Source organism: Podarcis vaucheri, assembly GCF_965113315.1.
Source record: "Podarcis vaucheri genome assembly, chromosome: 15".
Lineage (NCBI taxonomy): Eukaryota > Metazoa > Chordata > Lepidosauria > Squamata > Lacertidae > Podarcis > Podarcis vaucheri.
In genome coordinates, this window is record NC_138753.1 from 6,085,456 (window position 1) to 6,106,902 (window position 21,447).

At 41.6% G+C, this 21,447-nt stretch overlaps 1 protein-coding gene and 1 long non-coding RNA gene across 7 annotated transcripts in view; one reads left to right on the forward strand and one right to left on the reverse strand.

Annotated features, from left to right (window-relative positions):
- The window catches only part of BCAS3 (BCAS3 microtubule associated cell migration factor), a 466,426-nt gene that overhangs the window by 268,134 nt on the left and 176,845 nt on the right, over positions 1–21,447 (reverse strand). For all 6 annotated transcript variants that reach the window (XM_082200800.1, XM_082200797.1, XM_082200799.1 and 3 more), the window contains exon 16: positions 6,883–7,033. In XM_082200800.1, coding sequence (XP_082056926.1) covers positions 6,883–7,033 — 151 coding nt within the window. The remainder of the gene's footprint in view (positions 1–6,882; positions 7,034–21,447) is intronic.
- LOC309519733 lies at positions 1,032–8,358 on the forward strand. The gene is made up of 4 exons (XR_014213989.1): positions 1,032–1,048; positions 1,204–1,231; positions 1,333–1,593; positions 7,670–8,358. It is a non-coding gene; the product is annotated as an uncharacterized lncRNA (long non-coding RNA).

The following is a 21,447-nucleotide window of genomic DNA, read 5'->3' on the forward strand; positions in this document are numbered from 1 at the left end:
CAGGTTGCGTCCCACGGCAACCCGGAAGTACTGGAAAGGGCTACTTCTGGGTTTCGCCGCTTGCACATGTGCTCAAAATGACGTCACGCACATGTGCAGAAGTGGCGAATTGCAACCTGTGCACGCGCAGGCTGCTTTCTGCTCAGGTTGTGAACGGGGCTCCGGAACGGATCACGTTCGCAACCAGAAGTACCACTGGACAGCCCATGCCACCCTTAAGATGGTTAAGAGTCCTCTGTAAAATAGGACACTGAGCCACCGTACTACCTGATCTATAAGGGTATAGGGAAGAAAATCATTGTGAACTATTTAAAAAATAGGAGGATGTTGGCGTGTGTGTGTGTGTGTGTGTGTGTGTGTGTGTAACCTTGGGTAAAAATGATTGCCATTCCAGAATTATCTGGTATTGGCCCAGAATCGCTTTTTTAAAATCTAGCACTGTCTGGGTAGCCTAGTGACAGATCTGAGACTTTGAAGACGAATTGAAGGGAGAGGAAAATGCCAATATTCCTCCCCTTCCCTCTTTGCACAGGAGACAGTTGCAAAATCCGGTGGGTTCCAGGCACTTCTCCTCCTGACTAAAGCACAATCGCCAAGGTTAGGCAGCTGCTGCCAGAACAAGAGAGAGGGAGAGAAAGGGGGAGGGCCTTGTTCCCTCGGAGCAGCGCTTAAAGGTGTTGCCCACGTAGGTGTAAATACATCTGTCTTCTGCCATTTGTGGTAATACACTCGCCCTACACTTCTCAGAGCCAGGCAGATGGTCCCTGCCCTGTCTTCCTATTACAGCCTCGCGTTGCTCCGTGCTCCGAGAAATAGGAGGGCAGATGTTAAATATGTTAAACACACGCTTTGCCCCCTGGAGGTTTAAGTTAAGGCTGCTGTCTCAATTTGGCCATTTTAGGCCTTGCCAAGCTTCAGGGAACATCGGCGTTCCGCTTCATTCTCTCTTCCACAAAAGGGGCTTCCCGTCCACCCCCCCTCCCCAACCCTTGCATTCAGATGGTGGGCCCAATCCACTAGGAACATCTCTGCAAACCTCCAGCCTTGCGTAAGCAACTGCAGAGCACCCCTATTTCTTTCCAACAGAGTGTGAAAGTGTGTGTGTGTGTCCCCACTAAATTTTGGATGCACAAGAAATGGAATTGGTTTGGAATCTGAATGGGCTTTAAATTATTTCTGTCTGTGGCTGTTCTTCGGTTTCAGTTTCCTGCTGTTTTGCCAGGAGGGGGCGGTGAGCCAACTTCTTTTTCTTCTTTTTTGGGAGGGGGGGAGTTTCATAATTGTTTGTGAATGTTAAATATATCTATATCTACCTAACTAATCTATCTATAGCATGTGTTCTAGCCAAGCATAAGCAATTTTCAGTCCTATTGATTTCAACGGGACACAGGAGCACAGGAAGTTGCCTTATACTGAGTTGCCTTATCCAGCTCTGCACTGACTGGCAGTGGCTCTGCAGAATTACAGACAGAGGATATTCTCAGCCCTGCCTGAAGATGCCATTGGGGATTGAACCTGGAACCTTCTGCATGTGAAGCAGACACTCTACCACTGAGCTATGGTCCTCCCTAAACACACAGACAGAAGCACAAGGTGAGTAACAACCATATGCAGCTACTATATTCTGAGTCAGACCCTTGGGTGCATCCAGCTCAATCCTGTCTACACTGACAGGCAGCAGCTCTCCAGGGTTTTAGGCAGGAGACATTCCCAGCCCTACCAGGGAATGAGCTTGATGCCTTCCGCATTCAAAGCGGATTCCCTTTCATTGAGCAGTTGATGTAGATCTGTGTAAGGCGCTCCTGGGACTGGGGCAATACCTTTCTTCTAATTTATAAGCATAATTTCAGTATGCTGTACTTATTTACTCATATAACAGCCCTGGAAAGGTGCTGAACTGGGAGGCAGTGATATTCCCAGGGCCATTTAGTGAGCTTCCTGGACTAAAAGATGTGAACCTGGGTCCCCTGTCCAACAGTCTGTGTGCTGCTTTCATACTATGCCCTCGCCTTCTGGAGTCCACAGAGGCCCTTAGAGTTCCTTCTACTCTATTACACAGGAAGCTGCCACAGAGTGATACAAAGTGATTTACACTAAAACCAATTAAGAGCATCCGTATTTTTTTCTAATCTAAAACCACAGACAAAACAGACTTACTGATCCGACTCCAATAAAATAGACCACAATGCTAAAACTTCCAATTAAGGGCCAAAATCCCAGGCCAAAAAGAGAGAGAAAAGATAGTCGGTGCCAGGAGTGCCTCCTTGGGGACAGCATTCCGCAAGGTGGGGGCCACCACTGAAAAGCCATGCTTTTGTGCTGCCCCCTTCCAGACCTCTCATGGGGGTACATAAAGAAGTCAAACCCATCTAGATAAGTATTGCCTATACAGTCATACTTCATGTTACGTTTGCTTCATGTTACGTTTTTTCAGGTTGCATCCCACGGTGACCCAGAAGTACCGGAAAGGATTACTTCTGGGTTTCGCTGCTCGCACAGGCGCAGTAGCGCTAAATCATGCTTTGCGCAGAAGCGCCAAATCATGCCACACACCTGTGCAGATACGGTGCTTCAGGTTGCGGGCTTTTCATGTTGCGAACGGGCCTCCGGAAGGGATTCCGTTCACACCCAGAGGTACCACTGTACTGTATGAAAGCAGCTCCCCAGGATTTCAAAAAAGGGGTCTCCCCAGCCCTCCTTGGAGGTGCCAGCACCGAGTTACAGCCTCTCCACTCTTCTGAATTGTATGTACTCTATCCCTCCATCAAAATTAATATGCAACCTTCACTCACTTGAGACACAAGGCAAAAAAAAACAACAACCCTGCAGGGTTTTCATACATACACGGATACATAATTTTATTTGTATGCTGCTTTTCCACAGTTCAAACCATGCTCGAGGCTGCTTACAACATGAAACAAATACATAAGTACAACAAAAGTAGCCATAAACATTAAAAAATACACAAGCAAACTGAACCATTTCCACATAAATCACAAGATCTAAAATGAAAAAACCAACAGCAACAACCCCTGCCCCAAACAACCCCCCAGCTGAATTTTTCAGTAGAGCCAAAAAAAAAAAATTGTAGCTGGAGTCAGCCAGGGCCCTGCCTTTCCAGGCCAGGTAGAAAAAGGCCTGCAAGGCAAGGAGCAGGTCCTCCAGGAGTCACAGCCTAGACATATACCCAAAGCTCCACATTCACAGGGGCTCCCTTTTATAGGCAAAGGGATGTTCTTGTGTGTATCAGAGTCTCCGTGCTCACAGAGGACCTGCTGGATCAGCGCCTGCTTTGATGTACCATCAGAGGATAAGAGGAGGCTCAAAAACCATCCCGGGTGTTTCTTTTAGTCTCAGGGATGTTGAAGGATAGCAATTCAAGCATTGGAAATGCTGAAAGATCTTCAAAAGATTATGGAGTAAGCCGCTCAGTATTTAACTAGCCTATCTCAAACGGCAAGAGGGCTAAATCAACCATGATCAAATGTAAGAGTTGCAGCCTGGAGAAACAGAGGGCATTTCAGCCCCGCAGCATCATGAGCAAACACCAGACATTGTGAGACATGCAGAGAGGAAAGCCGCCCCCCCCATCCCCACCTTGCTTCTCCCCCCCCCTTGGAGAAGCTACTAAAGAGAAGGAATGGCAGAGTAATGCAGCCCGGACAAAATCCTCTCTAGAACCCTACCCAAGGATCCCTATCCATGCACGGGTTAAAGGAAATGGGTTATCTAAAATGGGGGTAACCAAGAAGGTAGTCTCCAGATCCTGTTGGACTGCAACTCCCATCATCCATGACCACTGACTGTGCTGGTTTGGGCTGATGGGAGTTGGAGTCCAACAACCACTGAATGGCACTACATGGGTTTTCCTTGCTCCAGTAGGACAGAAGACGTGCCCTGGAGTAAGAAAATGATTACTGGGTATCCTCTGGCTTAACTCAGCCACCGCATTTTTTCTGGATTTCTTACACTGGCTTGGTCTACATTCAGCAGTGCAACCCTGAAAGAGGCAAGTTGCCCATTCTGGATGGGGTTGCACTCCTTCTGAAGGAAAAGGTGTACAGCTTGAAAGTTGTTGTTGTTACCTCACCCATCTGACTGGGTTGCCTCAGCCACTCTGGGCGGCTTCCAGCAAATTATAAACCCACAGCAAAACCTTGAACATTAAAAACTTCCCTATAGCAGGCTGCCTTCAGGTGTCTTCTAAATGTCGGATAGTTGTTTATTTCCTTGACATCTGACAGGGACGGGGTGTGCATTCCATGGGGCGCCACTGCCGAGAAGGCCCTCTTCCTGGTTCCCTGTAACTTCACTTCTCGCAGTGAGGGAACCACTAGAAGGCTGAATGCTGGGGCCAAGGCCGTTTAGGGCTTTAAAGGTCAGCACCAACACTCTGAATTGTGCTTGGAAACATACTGGGAGCTAATCCTTTAGGACCAGTGTTATATGGTCCTGGTGGCCACTCCCAGTCATCAGTCCGGCAGCTGCATTCTAGATTAGTTGTAGTTTCTGTCTCATCTTTAAAGGTAGCCCCATGCAGAGCGCATTGCAGTAGTCCAAGCGGGAGATGACCAGAGCATGTACCACTTTGGCGAGACATGTCTGTCTCTAGGAGCCCAAGTGTCCCCTGTGGCTAGGAGTCCCTTTTACCAGGTCTGTCTGGTTCTGTTCCTGGACAGGGATAGCCTGACCACTGAAGCCAATGCATTAGTAACCCCAAGCCTGGATTCCTGCAACATGCTCTATGCAGGGCTGCCCTTGGTCCTGCTTTGGAAGCTCCAACTGGTGCAGAACACAGCCACCAAATTGTTGATAGGGGCACATGGCTGGCAAGGTGTGGCACCATTATTAAAACATCTTCACTGGCTGCTCATCTGCTAGCAAACCAGGTTCAAGTTCCTTGTATTAATTTACAATGCCTTTAGTGAGTTAGGTTCAAGGTACCTTAGGGACTGCTTGAACCCTTGTATCCCAGCCCCATCACCAGGCGAGCAGCTGGTCACACCCCAAGTTGGAGAGGCCCATCTGACAGGGACACAAAAATGAGCTTTTAATGTCAGTGGACCAGTCCTGTGAAATATTCTACCAACAGAGATTCAGCAGGCACTTTCTGTTTTAACCTTTAAATGTCTGCTGAAAACTTTTCTATGCTACTAAGCTTACGCAGGAAATTAAGAAAAAAAACAACTTTCTGTAACAGTTGATCTCTGACTTTAAAATTTTATGTGGTTTTTATGTGTGTGTGAGTATAGGCTGTAAACCACTTTGATTTTTTAAAAATGAATAGCGGTATACAAATGTTTTCATAAATAAGTGGTAGAGTGAAATGTTTTTGTTTGTTTGTTTGTTACATTTCTATCCCACCTTCCTCCAAGGAGCTCAAGGTGGTGTACTAGGTCCTTGTCCAAAACTCTAACCACTATACCACACTGGCTGTCTAGTGTACCACTTCTATAAGTGCAGGGTGACATTTTTTATTGCTTTCCATCCTATGTAATAATTAAACAAACAAACACCCTATTACATGAAGGACAAAACTACTATCCCTAACTGATCCCCAGCTTTTCTAGTGTTCCTGCAGATTTTTGGGATTTTTTTTTTAATGTGGCACCCTCACATTTGATGTGCAGTGAGCCAGTCCATTCTATTAGCACAGCACTAACTTAGGTCCATCAATTTCAATGGGACTCCCCTTCAGTAAAACTTAGTTGGATGCTGCCCACCAAAATGAATGGAAATGACTAACATAGCTCCATTAATTTCAATGAGTCCACCCTGAGTAGGATTTCGCTTGATATGGCTCAATGAGTCTCCTCTGTGTAGGACTCACCTTGGACATCACCCAAGAACACTACTCATTGAGCTTGAAAAGTTTAAGATGGAAGAGTGCTTGAAAATGTATCAGATCAGTTAAAACCTTCCCCAATCTGGTGCCCTCCAGCTGGGTTTGGACTACAACTCCCATCAGTTCAAACCCATTTGGAGAGCACCAAAGTGAGGAAGGCCAGAGTAGATTGATAAAACAAATACGCCTGCTTCTCTGTGGGTGGAGAGAGACGCAAACTCTTAAGGAGGGCAAATGTTTGGCAGTATTTTGTTCTGCCATCAAAACACATGCGTATGTTCCCTGCTTGGTTCTCCCTCTTCCTCCCTCCCTCTCTCTTTCTTCCTAAGGTAAGCTCTATAAAAGCACAATATTTCTGCTCGCTTTCACTGTGTTTGGCTGAGTACACTGACTTTGAGCCTGGATTGAAGTACAGCAATTGCAGGAACTTTACTCTGAATGTCTCCCAAACTTCTTTTTAAACTATAACATATATCACGTTATGAACCGGGAGGCCAGGGGGTGAAAATAATAAAAATAAACTGAAATGAAATAGAGTAAGATGTGAATAATATATTTTTTAAAAAAGACAAAATCAAAACAGCGCTGTTGATAGCTTAGCAGGGGCCGGGAAATCCTCTGTTTAAGTTACTAATTACCTCTGATGTCAAGCAGAAAGCAAATCCCTCAGATGATTTGGAGAAAATGAGCCATCGAAGTACAAAATGAGAAAAAAGAAACGAGTTTGGAAATTTTGGACAAATATTTACAGACCCGGTTTGAGATGCCCTGGAGTTGCTCCCTTATTCTACATGCGGCACAAACCAGAGTGAATGTGCAGGGCAATCCTATGCACATTTACTCAGAATCAAGTCCTACTGTGATCAAGGGGACTTACTTGCAAGAAACTGTGCACAGGACTGCAACCTTTAAATACAGAACAGAGGTGTTGCTGCTAAGCACAACTCTCTCCCCTCCCACAAGAAAAAGACTATATGCAAAGAAAAAATATATTTTTAATGCATTAAGGAATTGCTCTTTTAAAGCACTTTACTTACCCTGTACGTTTGGTGATGGTTCCTAAAGTCATGGGCTGCTTGATTTGAGCAAGAGGAACTACCACAGTCAGGCTGGGAAGTGGAGAAAGGCGAGGGTTCCCAGGGTTATTGTTGGTGAAATTGTTGTAAGTGTCTTGACTATTCAATTTACCTTAACAGGAGAGAGAGAGAGAGAGAGAGAGAAATAATTGGAGGTGGTGAGGGAAGCAGCATTATTAATTTATTTTAAACATTTCAATCCCACCTTTCCAAGATTCAGCATTTTTATTATTAAGTTTACCGTAACCCAACCCCCCCTCCAGCGATGGATGAATTGGTCAAAGTAGGTTTCTCTCCATTTCTCATTTTTTCCAATCTTAAATTCAGCGTGCTGGATTTTTGTAACGGTTTGTGATTTATTTATTTACCAAAAGCCCTCACACAAAAATTTGTCAGAAAATTTGTCAATTTGGTGCACATTTCCACTTTGAGGTTTGTTGATTTTTTTTAAAAAAATCAAGTGGTATATAAAACTTTATGAAAGAAATGAATTTCTCCTAAGCTACACATTTCCGTATAAGATTTTAGCAAACAGTTTTGCAAGCAGTCCCCCCCCCCCACATAGCATGAATTTTTGTTCACCATTATTCGGTTGGGAAGCTGCGCTGCAAGTGCAAATTTCAAAGGGTAGCTGTTTTAAGATTGAGTATTGTTTTGAGAAGCGTGTATTAGGTAGATGCACAAGAACTGAATTTATTCCCCAGCCCTATTCTCTGCCCAGCTAATCTCCGCATCTATATGTTTTCAGATCAACAGCTCTCCTTGTGGGGATTAAGGCGGATGTACCACCCAGGAAGCAAAAACAGAATTAACACCAACATGAAGAAAATATGGTGACATTTTTTAAAAAAAGGTGTCGTCCCCCCAGCAAAGTCAAGGTGTACATGTGTATATGCTGGCCCCAATCCAGCATGAGAGATTCATGTATAGGAGAAGCTTTCCTCTCACATAGCTAATGCAGATACTTGCCCAGGCCAAACTGAACATGGCGGATTTGTCTTTTATTTATTTTAAATACGTATGTTCCACCTTTCAATTGCAGAAAGCCTTGAGGTGGCTGACAGAAACATCACTGTAGATGCAATTAAGCCATAAGACCTGTTAACAAACCCACTACAGTAATACAGAGAAAATACTATTAAAAGCTAAAGGGTAGGGGAGCCATGTATTTGGCTGTTTCCTAAAAAACAAATCAGGGAGAGAGTCCAACAGAGGGGTAAAGGGCTGATTACAGTGATAAGGCACCATGAACAAAAAGGCCTTGTCTTTGCCTCAGAAAGAGTGGGGATCCTTCTGAGAATGTGGGGAGGGCACACATCCTTATTTATGTATTATTACATTTATAGGCACAGCCTCCCTTTCCTCCAAGGAATACATGGTTCTTCTCCCTCTCCGTTATTATCCTCACAATGTCTCAGGGAGCCAACTTTGGCTCAGAGATAGGGTGGTACCTAAGTCTTATTACACCTCTGGCCCTTTAATTCTCTGCCAGCAAAGCCAAAGACTCTGAAAGATCTTGGATGTTGAAGAAACTAAGTGGTCTTTTGCTGTAATGCTATAAGGGAATATGAGAAAATGGTTATTAATAGGTAAAAAAATTAATGTTATAATATTTTAAAATTGAAGATTAAGATGAATGAAGAGGGGAGGGATTTGCTGAATTAACAATTGGAACTGGAATACAGAAAAGAAAGGCGCAAGGAGGTCCGGGAAATAAGCAAATGAAAAATATGTGATAGAAAGATTGAAATGTTTTTTAACTATTTTTATTTTGTTTTTATTTTGTTTTTTGTTTTTATTCTGTAATTTTTTGAAAATCTTAATAAATATCTTATAAAAAATAATTATGAAAGATCTTGGATGTTGAAGGCTCCCTAGTTCACTGCAGCGAGTGGGACTACACTGTCTGTAGCTGTTACCTGAAGAGTTTGGAGTAGGAAAGATTTTCTTTAGTATGGGAATTAGATAAACAGAGATAGATGCCTCTTCCACCCCAAAGGTTCCTGTATTAGGTGTTGTTGTTGTTTTTAATGCAATCTTTTCTGTAATTTGGGATCTAATCCTAGCAGTGGTTGCAGGGATGTTCACTGGAGACACTGCCATCCATAAGCCTCGGTGTTTCTGGGTGCCATAGAGAGCCATTGCCATAAAAACAGAAGGGACTCTGCATGGCTGCGACCTACAAGCTTAGTGTGTGCATTTCAGAGCTGAACTCCAAGGAAGTTTAACTCAGAAACATAAAACCCACAGAGCACATTTACTTTCACCCAAAAGCCAAGGGCATAGAGGACAGCAGCTTTTTTCCTTTTCTTTAGGCGTTAGCAGTGTCCGTCCAAACAAAAGCGTGAGGCACTGGGGCATCGGTGTGCCTGCATATGCTGTAACCAACAACAAAAAGCCTTCCAATAATTGTTTATTAGGTACAAAGGAGGAGAGGGGAGAGAGCAAAAAGTAACTGAGCACCAGGCTGTGCTGAATTAATCATCCCATTTAAATAAATAGGATTTCAGCATGCTTAACAAGAAATGTACGAACTTCTGCCTGTTTTTGTTTCACAGGCTTTTATCTTCATTTTTAAAAATAAGCAAACGTGAATTTGCCTCTCAATATACATATATAAATGTGCTGAATTTTAATGCATTTGAATTACCAAAAGAGATTGTGTGGAAACTTTGAGAGAAATGTGAAATCTGGCTTACAGCCAGATGCTTGAGTAAATCAAAATGCTAAATCACAGCTGATTTGTTTATTTTAGAATTTTGCAAACTCCACCCCTCTGAAAATAAAGGTGTACACTTATCTTGTTTGCAATAATTATTTACACCCTCCTCTACTGCTTAACTTGGAAACGAAAATGTAGTAACATAAAGCTGATCTTGTGTAGAACTGTAGTTTTTTCCACATACATTGGAAACAAAACAGTGCTAAAATAATGTAAATTTAAAAGGCTCCCGGGGACCCTATCCAACTAAGTAAGACTCAGAGTAGACCTGCTGAAATTAATGCATAAAGATTTCAATACATATATTTTGCGTATGACTAACATTGGTTTAATAAACAAATGTTTGAAACTAAATTTCTGAATTGCAAATTCATTGAATAAAAGGAAAGAACAGGATCAAATGAAAAAAGTAGAAAATTGAGTAAGATTCCCCCAACACCCACCCATAATCAAGTTCTTTTTGAAAACAGTAACAAGAAGGATTTGTGTGGGAAAGTGATTTGAGCAATCACAATGCATATAAGTAAAGAACTCTATCCTGTGAATCTAACTGGAACAAAAAAAGAGAGAGAAGAATTTCCTGTTATGAAACAAAAACTTCAAATTAAATCTCATAACAAACTGCTCTTTTAAAGACTCGTAATCTTTCATAATACAGGGGGGGTAAAAAAGAGGAAAGGGCTGGGACAGTAACAAGCGTTTCTCAATGAAACCGACGTCAATGTAATCGATATGAGCAGTTTTGATACCAAGAAGAACATGAAGTCAGTTGCTATTTTGCACTCATCCGAGACTCCTGGTCTTCTTAGGTACTGTACTTTTGTTGGGAGGGAAATGCAAAATTATACTAAAAAAACCTCTTGCATGTATGTTTAATCTGTAGATTAGCTCCTGATGACTTGGCCTTTCCTCCTCCTCTGCTTGGTTCAAAGCCGGCAAAGGGTCTCCACCCTCTTTAATGTGCTGTATGTAGTTGCGTCAAAGCCTTCCTCCTCCTCCTCCTCCTCCTCTACTTCTTCCCTATTTCCTTCTCCAACCCATATCTCTAGCTCGCCCCCTGTATATCTCCCAGCGTGCCCCCATTGCACTTGACCGACCTCTGATTCACCCTTTGCATCAAGGCCTCGTCGCTCTACAATCCTATCCATGATTTTATTATTAACTTAAGTGCATTTGCTCCCTCTTGCTCCTTCTTATCTTTCCTCTTTGATTTCATATTATTGTCCTCCTCAATTGCTCCCTTCCTTGGCTTCATTCTTCCTTTTCAAACTACGGATTTCCACTTCTCCGTCTCAATTGCCTGCTTTTTCCCGGGTTGCGCCTTGCGTTCTGAATGCTTTGCCAGCCGAGATCTGGCCCGCTCACTTCCTCCTATTCAGACGCTTGAAGCTCATTTGTGTCAATAAAAAGTATTACCAGCCATTACTTTTGGCTTCATTCTAAACAGACGGGCACAATTGTCCGCATAGTCTGTTTTCAGGAGAACTGAATGTTCTAATATAATCATTTCCTCCCACCATTTTACGTTTCTCCTTTTCTCTTTTCTATGTTTTCTCTTTGGAAAATTTAGGCTGTAGTCCTATCTATCTATCTATCTATCTATCTATCTATCTATCACCTGGCTGTAAGCCACGCTGAACTCAATGGGACCTACTTCTGAGTCAACATGCATAGCACTGAACTGTCAGACAGTCAGTTTTGGAGCAAAGTGTGGTTTCTTTTAAATCTTTTTAAAGAGTCTCACTGTGGTATAATGATTTTGATGTTGATGACAATGATAATGGTGCTCCTACCAATAATAAAAATGCTATTTCTACAATGTTATTTCATTCTTATTTATAAATGTCTAGCAGACTCTGGAGGAAGGTCAGAGATCATTATTTAGCAAATTAAGGTTGCCTACATGGACAAGCCAGCTCAATCGACTGGTCTTCCTTCTTAGAATGTTGTGATCCCCGAAATGCTGCTTCCTTTGGGACTGATGTGCTGCACTGCACTGCACATAGTGTACAGAATTATTAGCTGCTACTCCCAATCCCCACACACAGAAAGAAGTAAAAGGGTAACTTTGCAGCAATGTGCCTCAAAGCAGATGTTCCTTTGGGGACTGCCCTGAGGATTTGCTTTTGCATGTCGGCAAATTTTGAATATGCATCTGTCACTCAGTTGAGGACTTGCCACAATGCTCCCCATGTGCAGATATTAGAGCTAACATTCGTTATCTCCTGCACAACACAGCAACGTATTGGTCTCTAGTGATAAGGTTATATTGTTTGTAGTCTGACTGTGTTCCTAAACTGTGTTAAAATATTGCCCTGACCACCATCCTCTAACATTAAATTAGAAGTAGAGACCATCTAACAATGTGAGCATATATTGTGGGCTCAGGCTAAAGCAAACAAATTAAATACAACTGGATCCAGCCAAAATTAAGCACTTTGAACCCAAGGATGGATTAATCTGTCAGATTCTGTTTCTCTTATTACTTTATTAAATTTGTTGTTGTTATTATTATTATTATTATTATTTTATAAATTTGTATACCGCCTTATAGTTCTCAGGGTGCTTCACTATATCTTGCCCAAGGCAGTCCCAAGCAACTTACAGCCATTAATTTCTCATTTGTCCAACCTTAAATTCAGTTCTCCCCATTTGTGATAATTTTTAAACCCTTTTGAAAATTTGTCAGTGTTTTCATGCAAACTTCTGCTAGTGAACAAATTTTTGCATGCAGTCCTGACCAATATACACATTTTTAAAGCAATTTCCCCAGACGTAATGCATGCTTGTATGAAACTTTCACCAACATATGCATTTTCATACATGCCATTCACAGGAGAACTCCATCGTAAAATTCAGAGAAGTGCAAATGTTGAAGGACAGCTGTGTTTCAGTTCACATATTGCTTCGGAAAGTGAAAATTAGGTAATTCCTCATTAAAATTAGACGAGATCAAATTTATCCTCCATCCCTAATTAATATATCCTGCTGATTTCAATGGGAGGATTAAAAGATGCTTACATCTCTTGAATGGAAACCAATGGCACTTAATAAATTAATTTTGGCTCCATCAAACCCATAATCTATACTGTATTGGAGGGAGGTTCAAGTTCTTTGCCAATAGAAATAAAAAACCAGAATTCAGCTGGCATTGGTGGAAAGATAGGAGTAACTTTATGCAATTTTACTGCCCAACCCTATGCATGCTGACTCAGAAGCAAGTTCCAATGAGACTCATTCCCAAATCAGTGTAACCTCAACATTGCAACCTGAAGTCCTCCAACACTATGATTTTGCATTATGAAGTTCGAGTGCTCTTTTTAAGAACATTGCTTTTGAAAACAGACCATCAACTAAACTACAGTTGTCTCTCACTTCTAAGGCTACTACTACTGCTACTAATATTGTACTGAGCACCTAAATCATTAGCCACCGTACAATAGGTTTAAAGAAAATCTAATCCGGAAGGCATCCTTGGAAAAGTAAGTTGTACGCCTAACTTTGACATCATTTTCCTCAATTGTGTATCACTCTTCAGTCAATAATCTTTCACCCTCTCATTATTTTTCTTTTCGGGGGGGATGACACAGAATAAATGCCACATTTCATGGCCAGATGAGAGGGGAGGGGTGTGCAAGAGAAAGCAGAAGAAAGCAGGGGCCTCGCCTGTTTACAAGAGCCTGAAAAGCACTCAAACATAGAAAAGCTTCCCTGAATTAAAAGGTTTAGATCATTAACTTGTTTTTCTGCGTCCGGCCAATACTGTGAAATGGTGGCTTTTCTCTTGAGGAGGAGGAGGAAAGGAGAGGAGGGAGGGAGGGGGGATACTTAAAAGGGAGCTATGTTTGAATTAGGTTCCTAAACAGCAGCTTGCGCTTTGGAGAGATATTATCCAAGTCCCACGGCAGAAGCGTCCAAAACTCAGAGCTGAAGTGCAACTGCCCCCCTTTTTTTTTCCAAGGAAGAATAACAAGGCGGGAGAAAAGGGTTCCTCACAGGAAGCCGTCTGAGAAGCTATAATGGTGCTTCAGATGGATTGAAGATAGGAAAAAGAAGGCAAAGGAGGGGGGTTCTTAGTGAAGGCCTCATCTTCCTAAAGACACTCCCTCTCTCTTTTTCGGTCATTTAATACGGCACATAACCATTACCTTGGATTTCCTCCCCCTGCCCCCACTTTTAATGTTGGTTTTCCTAGTTAACGCCCCAGGATTCCTGAATTGCAGCTCATGACAAACTGGGAAGAGTTTTGCTATGAGAGGTCTGAGAATGAATTAAAAAAAGAATGGGGGGGGGGGCAAAATGAAACAGCATTCTTCTAAGCTATTGTGAATTTCTAATCCGGTGAATGACAAAAGGAGTTTGAACCGATGCTTATTTAATTTCATGCATTGTTTGAAAAAGGAAATAAACTTAAAAAAATATTATTATTATTATTAGCTTTATTTATGAATTACTTCCCATGAGGCATCCTGAAGCGAATTACAATACAATAAAAACATACACAGAACTTTTTAAAAAAGGTTTGTGTGTATATATTTTAGAATAGCACTCAAGCGATTATATTCATTCCCCTACTATACTACCCTGAAATCATAGAACAGATTTTTAATTAGCTCCTTTTTCATTCTTGGTTCATAAAGAATATGTCTGCATGTTGTGGTTTAATCAGTCACATTTTGTCAAGAGAAGGTCTGCTACCCTTTGCAATGAAGGTTCAATTCCACTATCTGTAAAGTTGCTGTATCTAAAAGAAGGCAAGATACAGATACCTGGAATGGTTTCCTGATGGCACTTAAACAAAATAAAATACGTACATTACAATAAAATAGACTGAATTTCAAAGATCCAACTGCAAAGGTAGCTTAACATGCCTTGTCCGTGAAACATACACTTGTTATGTTTCTGTGGATGCAGTGAATGGTTTAAATGATCGAGATAATTATATTTTGTACAGTATGCATCAAATGATGATCTTGGATATGCTCGATGGCTCAAACACATACATTATCCATCTATTTCACCTCCTGGCCCCGAATACAAACAGAAAAAGAAAAAGACTCTGAGCAACGACAAACAGGAACATTCTAAAAATATGCCCATCTCCTCCTCCCTTTATCCCCCTTTGCAAATGCACCCAGTTTGCTCAAACTCAAATGCCATATATCTGTCGAGGTCCAGCAACCTGCTAGAGGAATAATTTGCAGGGATGCATCTCAAATTAAAACACAGCTCCATCTACGTGTTGGTTTATCTATTTGTGAGCTGGCATTCTGGAGAGCAAAAGCTTCCACTGTGTATTGCCCTCCTCTTCTTGCAGGAGATAACAAAAAGGGACCTTTCCGCAGTATAATTTGCACATAGACAACAGCTCCAAAGAGCTGGACTAGGTCTGCAAATGGGGCCGCTGCACATTGTCCACGCAAGGGGTGAGGAGGCCCTTCCTTCCGCAGGTGCCTTATCAGAGGTAAGCTATGTAATGATAAGAGAAAGGGCCTTTGGGGGCATCAATGCCCCGTTTATGTAACACTCTGCCTTTAGAGCCTGGCCAAGCAACCATGTCTCAGCCAATCCTTTATCTCAGCCAATGATTTTTTAGTATTTTAAAATTGTGTTTCTACATAGCGTGGCAAAGTGGTTTTGAGTGCTGGACTAGGATCAGGGAGACCCAAGTTCAACTCCCCATTCAAGCATGAGGCTCATTGGGGTTGATCTTGTGCCAGTCACTGTCTCATTCCCTAACCTGTCTTTTGTGGGGAGAAAACAGGGAGGGAGAAAAGCCTGATAGTCAGATAGATAAGACTGACTAATAGATAAATAGATACACAGATGGACAGACAGACATTTTCTGTTGCTGGCTGTTGAAAAGCAACCAATATGTGAATAAAACAAAACAAATACAGTGGTACCTCGGGTTACATACGCTTCCGGTTACAGACTCTGCTAACCCAGAAATAGTACCTCGGGTTAAGAACTTTGCTTCAGGATGAGAACAGAAATCATGCTCCCGCAGCACGGCAGCAGCAGGAGGCCCCACTAGCTAAAGTGGTGCTTCAGGTTAAGAACATTTTCATATTAAGAACAGACCTCCAGAACGAATTAAGTACTTAACCCAAGGTACCACTGTAAATTAAAACTAGGGCATTAATCAGTTCCAAACAATAATTATAAAAAATAAATAAATTCTTGAACCATTCCTAAAATTCAGAGATCCCCTTTGAAGCATTGACTGGACTAAGGAACTGAGTACTACAAGATCAGGAACTACTTAGGGAATAATACGATGAGTGAAATCCAATGGCGTCCATCTGCCAAAAGAACACATGTTGTTGGCCGAAAGGATTTTCCCTCCTCCCTGCAGCCCCCACCCCCAGCTGGCATGCTCCCAAAACCTGCTCCAGAGGGTTTAGGGAGCCTACTGGCACCTACCTCTTGCGCACTGATGGCTGTTTTGGCAACAAGGACCCACACTAACTTCTGAACTTTGGAAATCAAGGGGATGGTCATATTTATTTGTTTTAAATGAAACTTGCCCAAATCTATATAGTTAATCAATTAGTCTAACCAGTTAATTGCCTTAACAGCTGCAACCCTCATGTGGATATATTATATACATATTATAGGCATGCAATAAGAACAGTGCATAAAACAGCCAAGCGGCACTTCATCCAACAAGACAAGGATGCAATAAATCACAGAAATTTAAAAGGAAAGGCCGGGTTGCCAATGTGTCATACCTCCCAACTGTTTCTGGTAAACACATCCACACCTTTTGTGTCTCTCTTTTGTCCTTGGGTGAGATATGTGGAGATACATTTAAAAACATGTGCTAAGAGTGCAGCGCTTGCATGTGCTAGCTTTTTTTTTTTAGTGTTGCCTCCCTCCCTCACATGCCTAAAACTGCAATTTCCTGTTATTGCTGTTCTATAAGAAGCACGAGATCCTCTGTGACATTAAGTATTTTTCAGTACTTCGTGTGTGTGTATATGTGTGTGTGTGTTTTCCTCCCAAATGGGAATCCCTCCATGCTCAAAACTTCCAGAGGGGCAAGTTACGTTTGTCTGTTGAAGCAGAACAGAAGAGTTGTGTGGAACTTTAAAGACAAGACAATTTATTACAGCAGAAGTGTTTATGGACTAGAGCAGGGGCAAAGTAAGGTGGGTGTGATCTGCCCTGGGTGCCACCCCCCAAAAAAGCTCAACAACTGTGGCACCCCCCCAAAAAAAATTGAAATAAAGTCAAACCATTTTTGCAGGCCAAAAAAAAAATTCAATGTGGGCGGGGGATCACAATAAATTTTCTGCACCTGGTACCACCTGACCTTGCTTTGCCACTGGACTAGAGTCCACTTCATCAAGTGTATGTACAAAGAGCTAAAGTAGAATGAATTGGGAAGTTTGTCTCTATTGGTTTGGGCATGAATAGAGGCCAGAGCTTCTTGTCCCGCTGCAGGGGTGAATTTATCTGAGTTCTCACCAGCTGTTGCTGCTGTGTAAAATTGCTGTCCTTCTCTTGGTATATATTAAAGCCTTAACTGAACTGTCACAAGCTGTAGCGTTTGGTTTTCATTGCCATTTTGCCCAATGCTCACACTTCTCTCACACACACATAACACGCCCCCCAAGTGCACACGCCCACTGCAAATAACATTTCACGCATCTGCTAAAGCGTACGACATCACGCATATGTTGGTCTTTAAGGTGCTTCAAGACTCGCCGTTGCTATGTTCAGTTCACTAACACAGCCTGCATCAGGATACCACCCAGGACAGGTAAACATTGCAGGATAAATGAACACATCACGCAACTGGTAGCACAGATCCTTCCACGACGTGCTGTGGCTCAATTGGCAGAGTGCATGCTTTGTGTGCAAAGGATTCCATGTTCAAGCTCCAGCATCTCCTGGTATGGCTGGGAAGGACTCCAGTTTGAGACCACAGAAGCATCACTTCCAGGCAGAAGAGACAACACTGAGCAAGATGTTGCACTGAGACTCAGTGCAAGGCAGCTTTCGATATGCCTGAGTGTTGGCAGGTGGGGCAATGGCACTGATCTGAGTGAAACATTGGGAGGGGATACAGGACACATACAGCGATAAAAAAGTTGTGTCCCACTGAGGTCAACACGGTTTGCTTCCTATCAACTGTGTTGAAGGGTTGCAGCCTAACAGCACCATCCTATGCATGCCGGCTCAAAAGGAAGTCCTACTGAGATCCATGAGGCTTACTCTTAAGTAAGTGTGCAGAACACAGCCATTGTAAACCTTTCTCTCTCTCAGTCAAGTTTGGGGAGGATCTGAACAAAAATAAAAGTAGAAAAAGGGAAAGGTAATTAGGGAGAAACTGGGAATCTTTCATTCCTACAAACTGTTCTTCATCTACAGAATGTGAGCTGAAGATAGAGAGCTGAGGGAGAAATTTGACCCATTTAAAAAAACAAAAAACTACTGAATTTGCACTTCTTGGACCAATACGTAAACTGAAATGGCATTATCCTTCAAAATTCACACTTCTCCAAATTTTGTGATCCAAGTCTCCAACCAAACACTGTGTGGAAAAATGCAAGCATTTGTGAAAATAATACATAAATGATATTAGGGGAAATGGCTCGCCAAAAATGTTAAAACTGCATTAAAAGGTATATATTAGGAGAAATATGCAAATTTGCAAAAAATTGCAAATTGCTGTGAAAATGTGAAGAACTGCATTTAGGGTTGGAATAATGAGAAACCAGGAGAAACTGAAATTGACATATGTGTTCAGACCCTATTCAGGGTTGTTGCTGTTTATTAAAAAACTTTCTTATTTTAAACATGAAAGCAAAGTTTACAAAGCCATAGTAACCACTTCTGAATCATAATCTGATTCTATTCATAGACATTTATTCCAAAATATGCCATCATTACTTGCAAAGTTCAACACAGCTTAGAGAGAAACTCTCAGGGGTTTTTTTGTTTTTTTTAATAACCCTCAGATTTATTCCAAAAATTAATTGTATCCAATTGCTTTTAAGGCTCTTTCTTTAACCCTTTTCTGTTGTGCTGAATTATCAAGCTTGTTCATTTGGTTAGCTTTGACACTTTTGAGTAAGATGACTGCTTTAGTAGCTATTTTAGTAGAATTGTTTTCCTGATATTTCTAATTTAACCAGCACTTATAGTAAATTCTAAGCCCCGCACAGCAACTATAGTTGCAATGCTAAACACACATTTCTAGGAGTGTGCCCTGGTAAACACAGTGGGACTTGCTTCTGAGTAAATATGCACTAAATATGCATTTACAGGCAATCCTCCCTACTTCACACCTTCTGAATCAATACAAGAAACAAAACACGGCCACTGGTGTGGAAATGTGGGGAACTGAAGGTTGGAAACATGAGAAACTGAGAGAAACAGAAACGGAAAGATTTCTCGAGCTGCAAGGACCCAATCCTAAACACTGACTCAGAAGTAAATCCTGAGCAGTGGGACTTACTCCACAGAAAGTGCATTTCATACTGCAGTCTGTTCGGTTTCTCAGACCTAACAAAACAGATCCAGTCATGCCTACCTCTGCTTCTCATGAACAGAAATATTATTTCTGATGCATCAGCTTTATAATTTTTAGATACCCTCTTCCTCTTCTTTTTTTCATATTTGTCATTTTTAACTACCAACTGCTTTTTTAAAAAATAACATGCGGGGGGAAATATTCATTTAAGAAGCAGTAGCATTATGGCTGAACAACACGCAACGTGCAAAGTCCACAAAATATCTTTTTTAAAAAAAAATTAAAAGACCGGATCTTGCAGTGTCTTCTTCTTTTATTAAAAACAGCGCTGTAACTGTCCGGACACTTTTGATCAGGGAATCTAACCTGACTCACTTTAATCTTGGAGGAGGGGTATTGAAGCACTAATCCCCACCCTCCAGTAAAATTTGAAATGGTAACCCTGTTTGCAAAACTAAATTGCTAGGTAAATGTTTCTGGATTTCTTTCAATTTTATTAATATCTTTTGCTGATCGAAACCATTCATAAACCTCAGATGGCTATATAATCAAAGGTTAAAGCATACAGCGAAAATTATGTGAGTTATACACACACACTTCATGCTGGTCTTGCTATTGATGTGGAGGAGCAATAGGAAAACTGAATTCCATTTACAAGGTGATGGGCAAGCATTGCCCATACACTCTCAAAGCATATCTTCCACATTCATAAGCAGTTTTAAACAGAAAAGCTCAAATTCCTAAAAGCTGGATTCTGGGCCCAACGGCACATTCTGAACTGCATAAGAAACCCTGCTCTCCGAGCCTGCAGCACTCCCCACTTTGAAGTGTGCACAATTCTAGATTGAGACACAGTGTTAAATAGTTTTAAATCTACTGATCCTACCCAGGAGGAAGTGACTGAACAATTAAGATCCTCGATAAAAGCCGCCATCCTGAGGTTAGCAAGAGAGGACCTTTCCATGTGGCATGAGCACCACAGAAAATCTTCAATATTTAAAGATACAGGCCTTTGTATTCTAAGCTGGGGGGAGGGGGACACAGTCAAATCCTCAGGTGACAATACAAGATAACTGAAGGGAAAAGGGGAAAGAAAACCAATACAATTGTTCACAACTACTTCTTTTGCCAGTGTTGTACTTATTAGGGAGTTTCGCTTCATGAGCAGCAAAGGACAAGCTTGAACGAGTTTTAAGTAGGGAAGTTCTGTGCAAATTCTAACACCAACTGACCTCTAATTTGCGCATCCTGGACTAATGTAGCAATTACAACTTAGCTTTTCGCATTTTCTGAATGTTCCAAAATACATTTTAGAACATATGTATGGTGTTTTGAGATAAAATATGTTGAGGAAATGTGCATTTTGAAATTGCATTTTAACATGTGTATTGCAATATGCATTCGGAATGCAAATATTCGTGCATTTTTAAAGACCATTATCATCATTGCATTCTGCATTAATGTGGAAACAGGATGGGACGCATACTGCTTCTGTCTGCAATCCTGTTTGTTGCATTGGGAATTGCTGGGTAAACACAGGAAAATTCATAAGGAATGAAAGAAGACTAAGCTACCCATCCCTAAGTTTAACATGATTTTAACAGAAAGCTAATTAGATTGATAAATAGATTTGATTTAATTTGACGGGCCTTCCACAAACTACTGTCTTTTCAGATGTGGAGGCCATCTCTCTCCCCCCCCCCCTGACTCACTCACACCCCTGCACTATGGGGATAACAATACTGACTTTTCTTAAATGGCTCCTTTAACAATTAAGATAATTTACACCTCTCTCTGTTCCACTATAAAATACTACATTATAAACTTCCAGGGTGGGTTCCCCCATCCCCTTTGTGCTTATGAAACTCTGTAAAATGTGCACAGATGTTACAATATAATAAATGATAATGTAGGTGAAGTGCTTTGAGAAATTAGGAGACACACTAAGTATCATTTGCCATTGCTATGATAATAGTGCCTATTTAATGGGAAATTTGCCATGTGCAAAGTCACCTATAGATTATTTCCTCTTGGAATATGCTGGACAGAAAATGAAGCTGTTCACTTAGTAATGTGGGTTACTAAGCAGCCCCACTGACAGCACTGCTCTTCAGTTCTTAATGTCAGGTTAGATTCTGGAGAAATATCAACTTTGGGGGGGGCAGGCAGCAGAAAGGTTAAGCTTCTAAGTCCTCATGGATCCAAGTCAGCAAGTGACAACATCTATATCTATATCTATACCTGTAAACAGAGAGGCTTGTACATTATGATTTAATGACACCCCTTGCCCAGAGGCAGTATAAAGGTAAAGGTACCCCTG